This window comes from Salminus brasiliensis, chromosome 1 (genome assembly GCF_030463535.1).
Source record: "Salminus brasiliensis chromosome 1, fSalBra1.hap2, whole genome shotgun sequence".
NCBI lineage: Eukaryota > Metazoa > Chordata > Actinopteri > Characiformes > Bryconidae > Salminus > Salminus brasiliensis.
In genome coordinates, this window is record NC_132878.1 from 18775021 (window position 1) to 18790365 (window position 15345).

A 15345-nucleotide genomic window follows, 5' to 3' on the forward strand; every position below is an offset into this window, starting at 1 on the left:
CCATATGTGTGAGAACAGAGCTGCCCGCCACCTTATAACAAGGCTAAGCTTCGTGAGCAGCCTAACTTCATACTGATGGAACAGTCTATTCTTCAATGTTCTCCGCTCTCCTACGTGGAGGTCATCAGGAGCCGCTGAGAAAATGACAGTGTCTATACTTGCTGGTCGCTCCAGCTGTCCGTGCATCAGGTCCACAGTAGGGCGTGCTCCATCCTTCGTTTTTGGTGTCTTTTTTTGGGAAGAAGAACGGACGACTGGACGGAGAGTGTCGTCAGCTGGATTCTCACTCAGGAGAACATGCTGGGACATGCTGACCTTCTCCACACACACACACACACACACACATACACACAGACACACAGCTGGTGTGTGCCTCGCCTCAGGATGTGCTCCAACAGCCAGTTTCACACCAGGTTGCCAGGGTCTGTTTGTCGGGAACAGGCCAGCATCAGCCCGTTCCCGTTCAAACAGAGGCAATGAGGGACAAACTGCCTCCATCTTTTATGGGCCAGAAAAAGAGGACAATTTACATGGATCTAAATGGCCTCTCTGAGATCTCTGTCCTTCGATTTTGAGTAAGAGAGGCTTTGTATGGAAACGCTGGCAGAACACACATCAGAGAATGCGAGGTTTTTAGGTTCCTCTCCAGGTTCATGGGTCTCTCCTCATAGCGAGGCATGTCTTTTTTCGCTTTTCACTTTACTGTCTTTGTTAAATGGAAAAAAAAACAACCAAACAAAAAACAGACGACATGCACCAACACAATGGACATAGGACACCAATTCATGCTGGACGCTGCTTCGTCTTTTTAATTTGGCGTGGGGATTGGTTTGTTCACTGCGTTCCAAGACTCCACACAGAGACGAAGGGATGAAGTAGAGACCTCTACGCGAAACGTCTGTTAACTTGCAGCCCAAAAAAAGGAAAGCTTCGCGAAGGGACGTCTTCAACATCGAGTTTGAGCTTTTAATGGAAGAAAGTGTCTATCGACAGAATTGCACAGGGTGGCGAAAATCTTCACAGTCGGAATCCAGTAGACATCAATAACAATGGGAAAACAGGGAATCTGTAGAGAGAGAAAAGAGAGAAGACAACATTAATAAAAAGTCATTCCCATATTTTTCAACAGGAAGTTGACACCATCCAAATTTCCTGAAAGTCCAGTGTTAACCAAACTAAAGACAGAATGCAAATTGTTCATTAAGAAATTGATTTGAAGGAAATCAGTAGAATTTTCTTAATGTCCTCATGCTGTTAGCATGGACGCTAGTTGACCACATGTTGTGTATATTTTACTAGTTCTACGCTAAAAACTCAACCCTGTACTGTTTAAGCCTGTTGTTCGAATGGTTAAATGGCAATGTCTGAGACTGCATGCTAATGAATAATTATTTTAAAGGAAATTAATAAAATATCCTTAATGTCGTGTTGTGTATTGACTAGTAAAAAAAAAAAAAAGTTTACTTTCAACTCTGTACTCATTTAGGCCGTTCTCAGTAAAGAAACCTTGTAAAGAATGAGAGTTTGTTCCTGAGATGCTATAACATGTTACTTGAATGGTTAAATGCAAATTCAATGCTGGTAAATGATATAATAAATAAGTCGAATATCCTTACACTGTTAGCATGGATGCTAGTTATCACATAACCACATGTTTTGTATTGGCTAGTTTGTTGTCGGCAGAGAAACCTTGTACGTTGCTCCTGAGATGTTCCCGACATGTTTTGAATGGTTAGATGTACATTTTCTGCGATTGATAGAAATGTTACACATTAAAATGTGATACTTGACAATGATGTTTACATTCTACATCAAACTTTTCTTTCCAAAAAAGGCGAGGAAAATTCTCTTTTTCTATGATTGGAACTGTTAAGTCATTTTGATTGAACCCCAAGTCATTCTGAACTGGCAGCATTTTTCCTATTAAGGCACGAAAGCTGCCGTCCCTAACTGAACGGATCACATTCGTGCTATTGGATCTCATAAACAAACTGGAGCAGACACGTTTTCTCAAAAATGCTTTCATTTCAGACACACACACACCCAAACCAATGCTCCAGGAAAGAATAACAAGTCTGCAAGATCAAATCCAGACACTCGCTCCTTCAGCCTGACCATTTGTTCTCCTTCTTTTCCTGTCGTTCTCGAGGAAAAACAGATGGAGTTGGACGGGTCGTGTGCTAGCACCTGTTCAGCAGGCGTCGCGGGGTAAAGGCACAACCCAGGCAACAGTGGGGTGCACGTCCTTACTGTCCGCACACGCTCAGATCACTCTGTAACCTCAGCAGCAGCTGGGACACTGTATACGTCTGCTACAGAAAAGCACAAAGGGGACTCTATTTTAATGCGGCCATGCTTTGCCATGATCTGCCGTTACGGTGCCAGGTCATCTATCTGACCTACAGTGACTCCTCAATTAGGGTTTCTGTGCCAGGACGTTAGCAGCAACTAGCAGACCAGGTTAACTGTCCCACAGTGATTGATATCAGTGCAGAAGCTAAAAAGTAGAGACGTTCCAGTTTCTGCCGTTCAATCCACTCTTCTGTGTTAATAAAAGTGTTGAACAACCAAGCGTGTTGGTAATCTGATCTAAAAAAAACAAAAAAAACAGCAACTGCTTATTAGCTGACACTGCACTCTGAATGATATTGCATACTCACTTAGAAAAAAATGCAGCGCATCCAACAATAAAGGAAGCCCTGTGCATCTTTTATTATGCATGCAGAAGGCTTTATTTCCTAATAATGATGTTTCATTATGGCCAGTGTGAACGCGCTGTTAAAGTGTTAAAGAGGTCATCACCAGATTCTGGGAATGGATGTCCGGTACACTAGGAAAATCCTGGGTAAATGTATATGAGTAAAAGGGCTGTGCTTATGTTTTACTGCTCTCTTTGCTAGTGAAGTCCTAGCAAAGGTTGCTGCTTCAGCAATCCCTGATTAGCAATCAATTTACAGTTGATTTATGTCTTTAATTAAGTCAGGAAAACTTCTGATCATATCCAGTTTAACTACATCCTCTAACCTTTAGCACTCCATGTGAGAGTTTGACCATAAGCAGTTAGCAGTCTATCAGTTTTGACTATCACTCATCAGTTTTGACTATCACTCAATTGTTCTTGGTCTACTCTGGCTAGTCATATGAAAACATCTGCCATTATTAGTCCACCTCTCTCTCTCTCTCTCTCTCTCTCTCTCTCTCTCTCTCTCTCTCATGTGCACATTACCTGGCTAACTGATTTGCTTTTAGTGTGAAAGCTAGCTGTGCACCACGTTCACAGCCAAGCCTTCAGCAATTAACAAGTAAGCACGCTAATAACAGCCTGAGAAAAAAAGACAGAAAGCAAGACTCAAATCACCCATCCATCCATCCATCCATCACTCTAATGACCCACTCATTGTCCAGCTCGATATGCAGGAGTCGGCAGGGTGGAGCTTCTCCAGGTTGTTCGGGGCACAAAGAGCTCCCTGAAGCATGAGCCCTGCTTTAAGACAGCATGGAGCTGATAGTCAATGGTGCAGAGCTTGGACTAATGACCTCCACTGCATGCCTGGCATACATTCACTCGCGTGTGCACACATACACACACGCGCACACAATCAGGGCTCTTCAGTCCTGACCTTGGAGGGTTTTGCCATCGAACTGTGCTGGACTGTGCACTGGCCACAGGTGAAGAACCTGGCACTAAATTATATGGCCAATCAGTCAATGGAAATGAATCATAAAAGTCTTAATAACAGTGTTATCACAACTATATTATATTGTAGGTGTCACGCAAATACCTAGTATCTTCAAAATGACAACTTTAGAGAAAAGCCCTTCTTAGCTTGTAGTAGAAGCCAATGTAAAAAGATTTTATTACAGGTCTCTAAATTACAGGTTTCTATTGGTCCATTCATCATGAAAATCTGAGACAATATAAAGTTTCAATTTTTTAGATGACAGAGGCAATATATTTTAGTGCAATGTACATAATTAGAGTGACAAGGAAGTAAATTGGAATTCCCACTGATTTTACTAAATTGTTAAATAGAAAACAGCCATTCAGAGTGGTTTGAGATAAAAATGCTCCATTGTAGAGAAAATGTAGTGAAACAATGGTGGTGATACCAGTAGGCCATCTGAAGCATTTCAGTTCCCCTATAAAAGCTACCTCACAGAAAGCAAATACACAAAATACTATATCATTTTGAACATTCCCTTCCTTTATATGGAATTAGGAACATAGTGCTGATTGGAAATGTAAACTCTGCTCGCCCACAAGAATATCTTCATGTGTTTCAACTAGATAGGAGGGGAACTAATTCAAACGTGAGAAGGGTTTATTGGCTTTATAGGCAATTATGGGGTTCAGAGTTGGGTTAAATGTAATTCTGCGGTAATCATGTGATATTCATACGTTCTAATGCTTGTCCAGCAAATCCGGTAACAGCATTTGCTAATAATATTTGGAATTCATTTATTTTCAGACAGGATGTCCAATGCTGATAAGGAGAAGCAGCGAAGGGAGTTGATTGGTTTGTGCACTCAACTGCACATCATGAGGCTTCAGTCACATGTGCTGAGGATATGAGGTTTTCGCCCTCTGGCTGTAGGTCAACACAGCTAATTACACTGAGCGTGTTGTAGGTAGCTGCTATTTTGAGTAAGCTGCTTTGGTCCATCCATAGCATTCCTGCTTCACAGTAAACTTGGGAACATGCTTTCTCCTAAAGAGATGAGGAAATTAGGGAAAGGAGTATGTGTATTTGTTTTTCAGGATATATATATATATATATATATATATATATATATATATATATATATATATATATATATATATATATATAAAATCTTATAACATATGTATGGCCCTGTGTCTTTACACTGCAGAACCACAAATGTGTGCGAGAGTGTGTGTGCGCTGGTATGAATTATGCACTGCCTTCTGTAGCAGGAAACGGAGGACGCCTGTAGCCAAACGAGTTCCCATGGGGGAGAGATAGTGCAAGGATGAGTGTGAGAAAAGGCAGCAACTAGGGGGGAAAAAGCGCAAGAGAGACAGCTTTGTTTACATGCCCTCCTCCAGTCTTCTCCCTCTCATCCTCTTTTCCTCCTCTCTTTCCTTCTCCTCCCACTCCTCTGGCCAGCGGTGAGCCATCTCATTCTCACAAAGGGAAGGAGGGGGTGAGGGTGGGGGTCAGCTAACTAAGAACACTTCATAGTCATTTAAATGCATAGGAATGTCCCAATGGACAAAAGAAAAGGACCTCCACTTTGAAATTAACTGCCCGCTCAAGGTGGGCGGCATTCCAGACACACACACACACACACACACTCTAACAGACTTGGTCACTGAGCCTTTAAGACGAGAAGATGAATGCTCAACCTTCAGGGGGTCAGGAATGGAGAAAGCTCGCTTGGCAGCTTCGCACTCCTACTTTTCTTGCCTTGTTAAACCCTTAGAATTTGGGAGTGGTTCCTTTGCTTTTGCTATACTATATAAATGTAATTGTATCTGCAGCTGCTGAACACAAATATGGTATGAGTGTCTAGAATCCACAGGTTCCGCACAACGTCTCTGCTTGTTTCAATGACTGCACCTACTTGCAAGGGTTAACAAAGTTGAGTCAGTCCTGCTTCCTGTTATCTCTCCAGTGTGAAGAGGTCTAGCAAAGTCGGAGCAAGTTTGTTTCGTCTACTGGCCTTACAGCTCCCCAGACGTTCAGGCTCATGTAAGTGTATGACTTGTCTGCTTTGTTACAAACACATGAGCAATGCAAAAAGACTGCAAATGCAAAAGTCACGATTGGACAAACATTTGAAATGTCATCTAGGAATGGACTAAACCTTTCATCTGCAGACTCCCTGGTCCCACTGCAGGGCAAATGTCCCCCACCTTTATTTGAATAAATACAATGACAAATTCATTTACTTGGGTACTTACTATTGCTGTGTCTCAAACCAGTCTGTGTTATAATGTTGGCTAATGTCTGAATAATATCATAATGGATACCCATTAGTAATCAGTGTAAAACTGAGAAAGTAGCACTATAAGAACCAGTTCAAGAACTGCAGTAGACTATGGTTAAAACTAATTTTACAACAGAAGCCAACAAGAAGCTAGTCCATAGATGCACCATTATTCAGGACTTCATCCAGTGTTGATTGTGCCTTTAGTCTTTAAGATTTTTAAATAAAATGCTTAATCAAACATAACCCCTTGAGCTATGTTTTTATTATTATTTTTCAATCATAATTTATTATTTTTAAATCATTGTTTTTGTGACATCACACTAAAACCAGCCCGTTTACATATAGCCGTCAATTTCAGCCTACAGCCGTTTAGCTCAGCTCATTGATGTTTTAAGGAGAGATGCTTCTGAATGAAGCATGATAGAAGGCAGCCAATCGGAACAGAGCTCAACATTCACTAGTCCAACACTCACAAAAACACACACACACACGGGCCATTTGTTCACAAGTTCACATGCTTGGACGTGTGTCCTCTCAAATGTCCCTCAAGAACAAGAATACGCTTTGGGAGTGAACCTCCCAAGAACAAATGCCTTGTCTATCTTTTTCCCCTCACATCTCTCCCTCTTCCCCCTCCTTTTAGATTAACTGCAGATGGACCTGGCACATTCTGCCTTTGAATATAGAGCCCGATATCTCAAGTCTTTCCCAGCTTCTTGCCTTATTAGAAGATACCACAGCCTTAACATAAGCATGCTAGAACAGAGAGCTGATCTAAAAGCTTCTCCTTGCTCATGTCCAGGGTAAATTCTAAAATTAAGTTCAGGGCTTGTGGCTAAATGTGTTTGGCTTTTGTTAGCATGTTTCAAACCACCCCCCAAAATGCTTGCTGTTACATTCCCTTTGTTTCTGCACTGCTTTTTGTTTTGTCAGCCATGGACATTCCTGCACTCAATCTGTCCATGAGCTCTATTAACCTGGACCACACTGTCCAATCAGTGCAGGTGTCGGAAGCTGATTTAGACCTCCTGCTGGCTTACTAGCATGTTGCCATGCATATTGTTGATCTAATTTCTCCCGCTATCCAGCGCCTCGCTTGCTATGTTCTGCCTCCTTTCTTATTCCCGCTCGTTCTCTTCCCTCCTCTCTCCACCCTTAGACAAATTTCCCCCTCAGGGACAATAAAAGTCGTCTATTCTGTTTCAATTACCCTTGGTGCTACGGCCCACGTGGCCCAATCATAACTCAACAAGACACCCCTTGAGACATCTCCCGAAACATACATGCACACATGGATCTACACTTCCCAAGCAAAAATGTACAGTGTGTACACGATTGTGTCTCGCAGCGCTAGCCGGTTTTGCTATGTGTCTGCCACAGCAAAGAAAATGCGAACCTTGGGTTCCATCACTCCAAGAAGGTCTACGGATCACTCAGCCCTCTTTCTTTCTGTGTCTTAGACATGCTGTTGACTTCCAATGCTGGAGGGAGATCAGATAGAGCACAGTCGCTGTATCAGCCAGCCCACAGAGACCCCAGCACACATACACACAGTCACTAGCCTGCATCACTGCATATACACACCACTGCTAAGAAATGTATGCTGGCATGCTGTGCCTCTTTTTCCTCAGCAACCCAGCAATGACCCAAGCAGGGAATCATTCATTTCAACCATAGAACACTATAGCATCTAGTCTCTTAAACGTACGGATGCATGTATATGGGAATCATGAGCCAATTGGTGATACCCTACACTTTTCACAGTAATTCAACACACACACAGACATCAGACAATACATTCAACTATTTGGAGCAAGTAAAGCTCTTTTAAAGCTCTCTTAAAACAGGCCATCCCTGCACTTTGTGGGTGGGAGATTGTGAACAAAAGTTGGGGGTGTTTTTTTGGGCCTGAGCGGTCCACTATTTATCCATTATTTAGAGACAATTAGTAAAAATATCCAGAAAATAAGATGATAAGTCGATCAGTTGATTAAAATTAAGAGAAAATAAGTGATATTGTGACACATCAGGTCAAAGAGATGTGAAACCTTTCAACTGGACAAAGGTGGGAGTGCAAAAATGCATTTCTGCTGTATCAAAGAATGTATCGCATCAGAATTCCAGTGCATTGTATCCCATTACCTACAAAAACATTTAAAATATAGAGAAACTGGGACAAAATCCACCTGCACTAGACGTTTTAGTGCAGTAGCCCAGGGTCACCTAAATGGTTTGCTGGCTGGAGTGCAATAAACACGTTGAAAACAAATGATCTCGATACCGATACGATTACGATATCATCAGGCATTCCTTCTATAACACATCTATACTCTTCTAACATCTGAGGTGAAACAGAGTAATAGAGACTAACTACATAAATACCCACTGTATGCTAACCATGCTCTCCAGAACCGTCCACAGCAATGGCTATATTGACTGTGCTAGCACATAGCAATTAGTGTGCTCATTTCAGTCAAAACACCCAACCCCCCCTCCCCCAGAGGTTAGCCGACAGCAGTTAAGAAAGCCAAACCACACGACTGAACCAAAACAGATAAAGATGTTGAGGTGAAAGGGCAGATGAGCAAAATTGATGTGTAAACGGTACTGGTTGATATTCCAAGCATGCAGTGCCTTCTCGCTGAATCATGGAGCAATCTAATTACTCCATCAATAACCAATTTGGTTCTGATTTAATAAGCATCACTGAAGCTGGGGTGAGATCAGGAAATGGATGGGATTTTTTTAATACAAAGTGAATTACATTTCAGCATAAACAATGGCCACTGCTACACCCTAGGTCTGTAGTTCTCATTCCAACCTGGACCTTTTCCAGGTTAAATGAAAGAAAAAAAAAAAGAAGAAAAAAAAAATTGTTCTATAAGTGTTATAACAAAACAATTGAAGATAAATCCTGTGCCAGCCTCCGGTCTTTTTAATGAGCACAGGGATTTGTGTAAACATGCAATTTGTCCAGTTAGAGGCTTAAATTAAAGCCTGAAAAACAATCCATTATCAGATATTATCTTAACAGGTTTGTGACCTTAATTGGCAGTAGCTTGACACGTCTCATTAAAACTTCCTCCTGGAATTCCCTCATGTTTTGAGGAGTAATTCTTTCAAGATTTCCACTCCATTCATAAAAGCTCTACATGGGCCTGAGCTGCACAGTCCTTTTGATGTTAATCTAATTATATACTACCTATAAATCCATCAACCTGCTCATGCTAATAGCCTTGATATGAAAGGACCAACAATTCTGATAGGAGCTGTTAGGCAAATCATTCTTCGGCGAGCGTACCTACCTCACAGGATGAAGGAAGGTCGAGGGGCAGTCAAGGCATGCGTCTGTCAGGCTGGGAGGTGCTTCCAGGTGCTGACGAAGGCAGTGGGGATGAGGGAATAGGGTACAGTGGTTATGCTGTTCCAGGCATCCAACGTAGGATCGTAGCAGTCTAGTGTTTTGCAGCGCTGTGTTCCGAAATAGCCGCCGACCACGTACAGTTTGTTTCCCGAGGCTACTGCCTGGCAGCTCATTCGCTTAGCCGTAACATCACCTACTTTAGTCCACTGGTAGGTTTCGCTGCTAAACTTGTAGGCGGAACAGGCCGAGAACTCAGTGTCGCCACCCATTACGAAGATCTGGTTCCCTAACACAGCAGCCGCAGTGTAGCGCCACGGCTGTGGGCAAGATGCTGGGACAGTCCAGTGGTTCTCCACTGGGTCATAGCACTGGACCTTGGGCAGCTTGTCATGGGCCACGCTCGTTCCTCCAAAGGCAAACAGCTTGAGCTTGACGCTGACAACGGCCGCATTGCTGACACCTTCACGCAGAGGTGCCACCATGCTCCACTTGTTGGCAACTGGGTCATACTGCTCCACCTGCTTCAAGGAGACAGACGGTGAGGCTGGAAGGCAGCCAGTCGCAGCTGTGTGACCACCGACAACATACAGACAGTGGCGCAGTTCGGCTGAGCCGTGGCCAAATCGGGCTATCAGCATCGGGGCCGCTTTGGACCACTCTTCGTGCAAGGTATCGTACACCCAAACATCCTTGGACACACCATTCTCGGAGCCCCGGCCACCTGTCACATAGACTTTGCAGCCAATCGCACAGGCACTGAACTCCTTGCGTGGACTGGGAATATCTGCCTTTGGAATAATCTCCTTGGCCTTCTGGTCCACCAAGTACAGCTTGTCACACATAAAAGTAGGGCCACCTAGCAAGAAAAGGGCATGGCTGGTCTTGCGTGGCCTGGCACAAGGACTGTTGACCACACCGTCGTTCTGCAGGATGCGTAGCTTGCAACGGATGGCCTCATCCACCAGCTCTTTGCTCTTGGCCTGAGTGTTGATGAGCTCCTCCGTGGAGACGTTCTCCATGAGGAAGATGGCAGGCAGAAGGGCAAGGCGTACAGTGCGCAACAGCTCTGGCAAGTGGCAGTGTCGTCGTTCCAGGTCATAGTTCACCCAGTTGAGTGCCGACTCGTACACCAGCCTCTCGTCTTCTGTCTCCAGCTCCTCGTGTGAGAGCAGTTGAACAAGCATATCCTTGGGAAGCTGCAGAAACTCTTCCGTCTTGCAGATGGCCGGGAAGTTGCTGAGACACATGCTCCAGGAGAGCTGGGACAGCTGGGTGCACTGGTGGGCATCAGACAGGAGGAGCATGCCCAGGCAGTTGGATGGATGAAGGTTCTTCTCCAGGAACTCAGCACAGGCGTCACGGATGTCCTGGAACTCCAGCATGTCGCCTGCCTCCAGCAGAGACTCAGCATTCTCCTCATTGATGACCACGCGGGACGAGTATGCGTAATCCAAAAGAAGCTCCAACACCTGGGTGACATGGAGTGATACTGATGTTAGTCATGTTGGGTCCTCAGTATACAAGATGTTTTAAATACAAGATAAAAACATAAATTATAGTCAAATCTAGAACTACGACTGGAAACTCCCATACCTCTGGATGAATGGAGTCCCTGAAGTCCACCTCCTTGGCTTGGCTTTCTCTCAGCCCGCCACTGAACATTGCCTCAAAGTACCGGCTGCATGCGGCCAGCACGGCCCGGTGGCAGGGAAAAGAGCGGCTGCCCGCATGGAGTAAGACGTCAGTGAAAAGCCTCTGCTGCCGGAGCACGTTGAGGTGCATCAGGACACTATCGGCATATGAGGACTTGTGGAAAAGGTAGATGTTCATGGAGCCTGTGCTGGCCCGCGACTTGCGGTTCTCGTGGACGCAGACAGACATTTTCATTGAATCCTATGAGAAGGACAGCAAAAAAGCTAGTCAGAACAGGACACAGATCACCTCCTAATATGGAAAAGAAAAGTTTCAAGACAAGAAAGGACCCACACCCAAAGTTCTGGACTCTCGGGCAGCACTCACAACGAACTCAATCAAAAGTGAACTACACTACACAAGTTTGTTGGCTCGCTCTCGGCTGTGCGCTATAAAACAATCTTGGTTTGTGGATTCTTACAAGATACGAATGAGGTTAGTTACATGTCACTAACTCAACTGATCAATATCAGCAAAATCCACAGAGAGCAAAGCCAAAGCAAGAACAGACGACAGAACATGATGTCATTCTGCAAACACACACACACATACACAAAGCCCACTGGATCTGTCTCTGATGTCTAGCCGCCTGGAATGCAAGTGAGTTTAATCATTACCAGGTGTTCAAAGGCGGACGAAAAGAGGGGAAAAGGGAAGGGAAAAGAGCAGGAAAGAAGTTTTTAAAGCAAACACCACAACCACTCCACCACAGTCAAAGCAAAACCAACAAAGAGACGAGCACTGGGCGCAAAGTCAACATTAAGTGTGTCAGTGTCACCGGCTACCATCTGGTCGCCCATATAGTGCGCATTCAAATCCAATCAGTCGTAATTTCCATGTAACCGATACGCGTCCCCTGGTCCCTGCTGGATGTCAACGACCCTGCGGGGCGGGTTTAATTGGGTTTCCACTAATGCTGTGCAGACCCAAATGTAGTACTAACCCGAGCTAAATGCGTTAGAGCGAGAAAAGGTGATACATCGCACCTGATGCCGTCTGATAATGCATTTAAACCGCTCACAGCTGCGACAGATCCCAGCCAAAAAGCCCGGTGTCTACACATTACCAATCATTCCGTTACACTGTTCTCTACAGAAGCCTCGTAAAAGGCTTTCTATGGGGTTTGATAAATTCAGAGAGCCCCCAAGAGCAATGGGATAAATAAGTAGCTAAGGCACTAAGACATGAGATTTATTGAAAATTATATTAGATATTATTATATATTATATTATATTATATATGTAAGCACATGAAACTTTAACGTCATAAACTGTAGCTGTAGTGTAACTGTAGCTACATACATTAAATCATAGAAAAATGCTGTGCATATATATATATATATATATATATATATATATATATATACACACACACACATATATCTAGTATGTGTAAACTATACATACCCAGGTTACATAGCTGTAACTTAAAGGCTTACATATAAAAGCATACATTTTTTGAAGAAAAATAAAATAATAATAATAACAAGCATCATCATAATAATAAGAAGAAGAATAACGTGTGAACTACACTTGTCAAGTTGCATGATTACACATCCTCATCCTCGCTCTCCAACACACAAACGGGTCCTATTCACTTAAACGGACCCCTCACGCAGACGGCACGCGCGTATCGCCGTTTATATACAGGCTAATGTAGTGCCAATGAAAGCCCTACTGAGCCTGACGGCTGAGCGAGTGGACCGTGCAGAAACAGCAGAGCGTGCTGTAGGCTGTGGTGTACCTCTTTGTAAGAAAGCAGGAGTTCAGATCTGTCCGCTTCAGCCCTCGAACATGCCCAACCGTGGACAGGCACGTACCGCGACCGCTCCGGCGACTGCAGTCCAACGGCTCGATTTCCCGAGGCTTTCACGACCAAAACAAAGTTTCTGACCTCTCGCCGTGCGTCCAGCTCGTGTTCTCGGACCCGTCTGGTCGTGCCAGCCGCTCGTGAGAGTGCGTGTTGGCCCCGGCTGAAGGGGTGTGTTTTAATGGGAGGGGGGAAGCAGAGGAAGGGGGCGGAGATGTGAGGGAGGCTGAAGAATGAAGAAGAACGAGGAACCAGTGGAGATGCAGAAGCCTCTCTGAAACGGTATACGCTGGCTGATGTGGTGTGTGTGTGTGTGTGTGTGTGTGTGTGTGAGAGAGAGAGGCTTCTAGATAGCCTAAGCAATCCTCCAGTAAAGCCAGAGTCAGGGATTTGGCGTTTAAAGGTGTAGGGGCGTCACGATTACTCGAATGCAGCCTTCCGTCTCGCCTAATCGGTCGTGATTGGCTGGCAATTGACGTTAAAATCTGATATTTAAAGACATCACAGATTTTTTTTCTTCAGTAAAGTATTTGAAAAGGTTGTTATTGTGCAGATATTGTTCAGATAACTCACCTTTACTGCTTAACATTTTGATTTAATTCGGATTACTCGATTACTCGTGACAATAATCGAGAGCTTTCTCAATAGTGACAGCTTTAATGGGCGTTATATGAAAAAAGAAGATGGTGAATATGTTTAATGACCTAAATAATCCAACTTGTGCCAATAGAACTGTTGTTTTTGTTGTTTTTCAGACATTAAAAGTGATTAAAAGAGAGGTTAAGGTACTTATACAGTTCCAGTTGCATCATTGTTGGATATCAAGCCTTGATAATAGCTTTAATATTATTGAGTAAACCTCAAAGAACGTTAGTCTATGATTTATATATATATATATATATATATATATATATATATATATATATATATATATATATGTAGGATTACTGGGATAATGCTTTTAATAGTCATATTAATATAACAATGAATTAAGAGAAATTTTGCATGGTTTGGCAGAAACCCACAAAATAGAAGCTAATCTAGATGAACTATGTAGTTCTATAAAGGAAAATGACCAGAGTTTGATGAAGTCCTAGTCTTTATAATAGTGCAGCTCATTTGCAAGGATACACTCTGAGTTAACACTGAGTTCCTAATATCACATTATCTTTATAGCATCTGATATAGCTAATATATCTAACCCATGTTGAGTGTGTCGTTCCTCACTCTAACACACCTGGGTCTTGAATGAAAAGCTTGGCAATCAGCTGAAATACAGAACCACTGTAAGAGAGAGGAACATTTGCAGGGCAATAGCGCCCTCACTTGGACACCATCGTGCAGAAGACTGCTACTCCCTGTATTGTTTGGCTCCAATTCATAATGCATAGAAAGGTAAAGCCTTCTAATTAGTGCTTTTAGATAATTACTGACACGTGCTTCCTATTGTGTACACAGCTTGTCTCTATAATCTCTGTAGAAAAACACTGCCAATAAAATGGAGTGCTCTGACGCAGCCACAGGGGTGTATACTCCCAGAATCAGTGGGATTACGTTCTCTGGAGTGATGGAGCTCCATCCAGTACCTATTGTAATGAGCTGTAGTGGCGTTTGTTAGTTACCTGACTTCACTAATGCTCTTGTGGTTGAAGGCATTCAAAATATCACAGCACATGTGTTCCCACAGCCAGGGTTAAGCCATTCCAGTGGAATCTGTTACTGCAGTAAAGGGCAAACTCTTTATAGTTAAGTTAATACTGTATTTTATAGTATAGAGGATGCATTATATATTGAATACATTAACATAGAAAAACAATGCACTGCTCCACAGCTTTATACCCCGTCTACATCTAGCCCTAATACTTCTAATACTTCTCTGCAGGGAGTCAAACAGTTGTGCGTGCATTTGCACATCTGTCAGCTATGGGTGCAACTTAAAGCAGATGAACGTATTCATCTTTTTAAAATGTGCAAATGTATAACTATGATGTCTGATGTGAGGCAGGCTGCAGCGGGACTTACCAATAATCATCACCATGGTAGGCAGAAGTCAAAACCAGGCAAAGCCAGGTAAATACAGGCAAATCTATAATCACAAATCCAAAGAACAGCAAAGGTCAAAGCAGGCCAGAGAGGTCAGAACACAGGAAAACCTGAACAAACTGGAACACAGTTCAGATCATGAGTAAAAAACACACAGATCTCACAAACAGAGCCTGAGACTAAAGCCATATTTGGAGCTGATTAAACAAACATGGGGTCCTGGGGTCATTCTGTCTTTCACTGAAGCTCCTCAGTGATTTATTTGTCATCCGGGTCGGCAATGTCTGTGTTTTTCTCCCTCTGCCTTTGAGAAAATTACAGAACTAATGATCTGCTGTGTTTCACTGAACCCTGCAGTGCTCTGATAACTTTAGTCCCGTCTGGATTCACATCTGTAATTTTCCAGACAGATTTCTTCCAGTTTTGTCTCATGTTGGAGAAAACAATGTCTTTTGCTACCTGCTGCATTAGTCTCAGAAAGT

At 43.3% G+C, this 15345-nt stretch overlaps 1 protein-coding gene across 1 annotated transcript; it reads right to left on the minus strand.

Annotated features, from left to right (window-relative positions):
* Positions 1-678: 678 nt before the first annotated feature.
* Positions 679-12837, minus strand: enc1 (ectodermal-neural cortex 1). Its single transcript, XM_072674028.1, has 4 exons — positions 12755-12837; positions 10913-11212; positions 9261-10788; positions 679-1066 (listed from the first exon to the last, which is right to left on the minus strand). The coding sequence occupies exons 2-3, from the start codon at positions 11204-11206 to the stop codon at positions 9307-9309; spliced, it is 1776 nt and encodes a 591-aa protein (XP_072530129.1). The 5' UTR covers positions 11207-11212; positions 12755-12837; the 3' UTR covers positions 679-1066; positions 9261-9306.
* Between the last annotated feature and the right edge of the window lie 2508 nt (positions 12838-15345).

Coding starts and splice junctions, on each gene's coding strand:
- enc1 (XM_072674028.1), bottom strand. CDS start 11,206: ATGAAAATGTCTGTCTGCGTCCACGAGAACCGCAAGTCGCGGGCCAGC. Junction 10,789..10,912: donor GGGACTCCATTCATCCAGAG/GTATGGGAGTTT, acceptor CATGTCACCCAG/GTGTTGGAGCTTCTTTTGGA.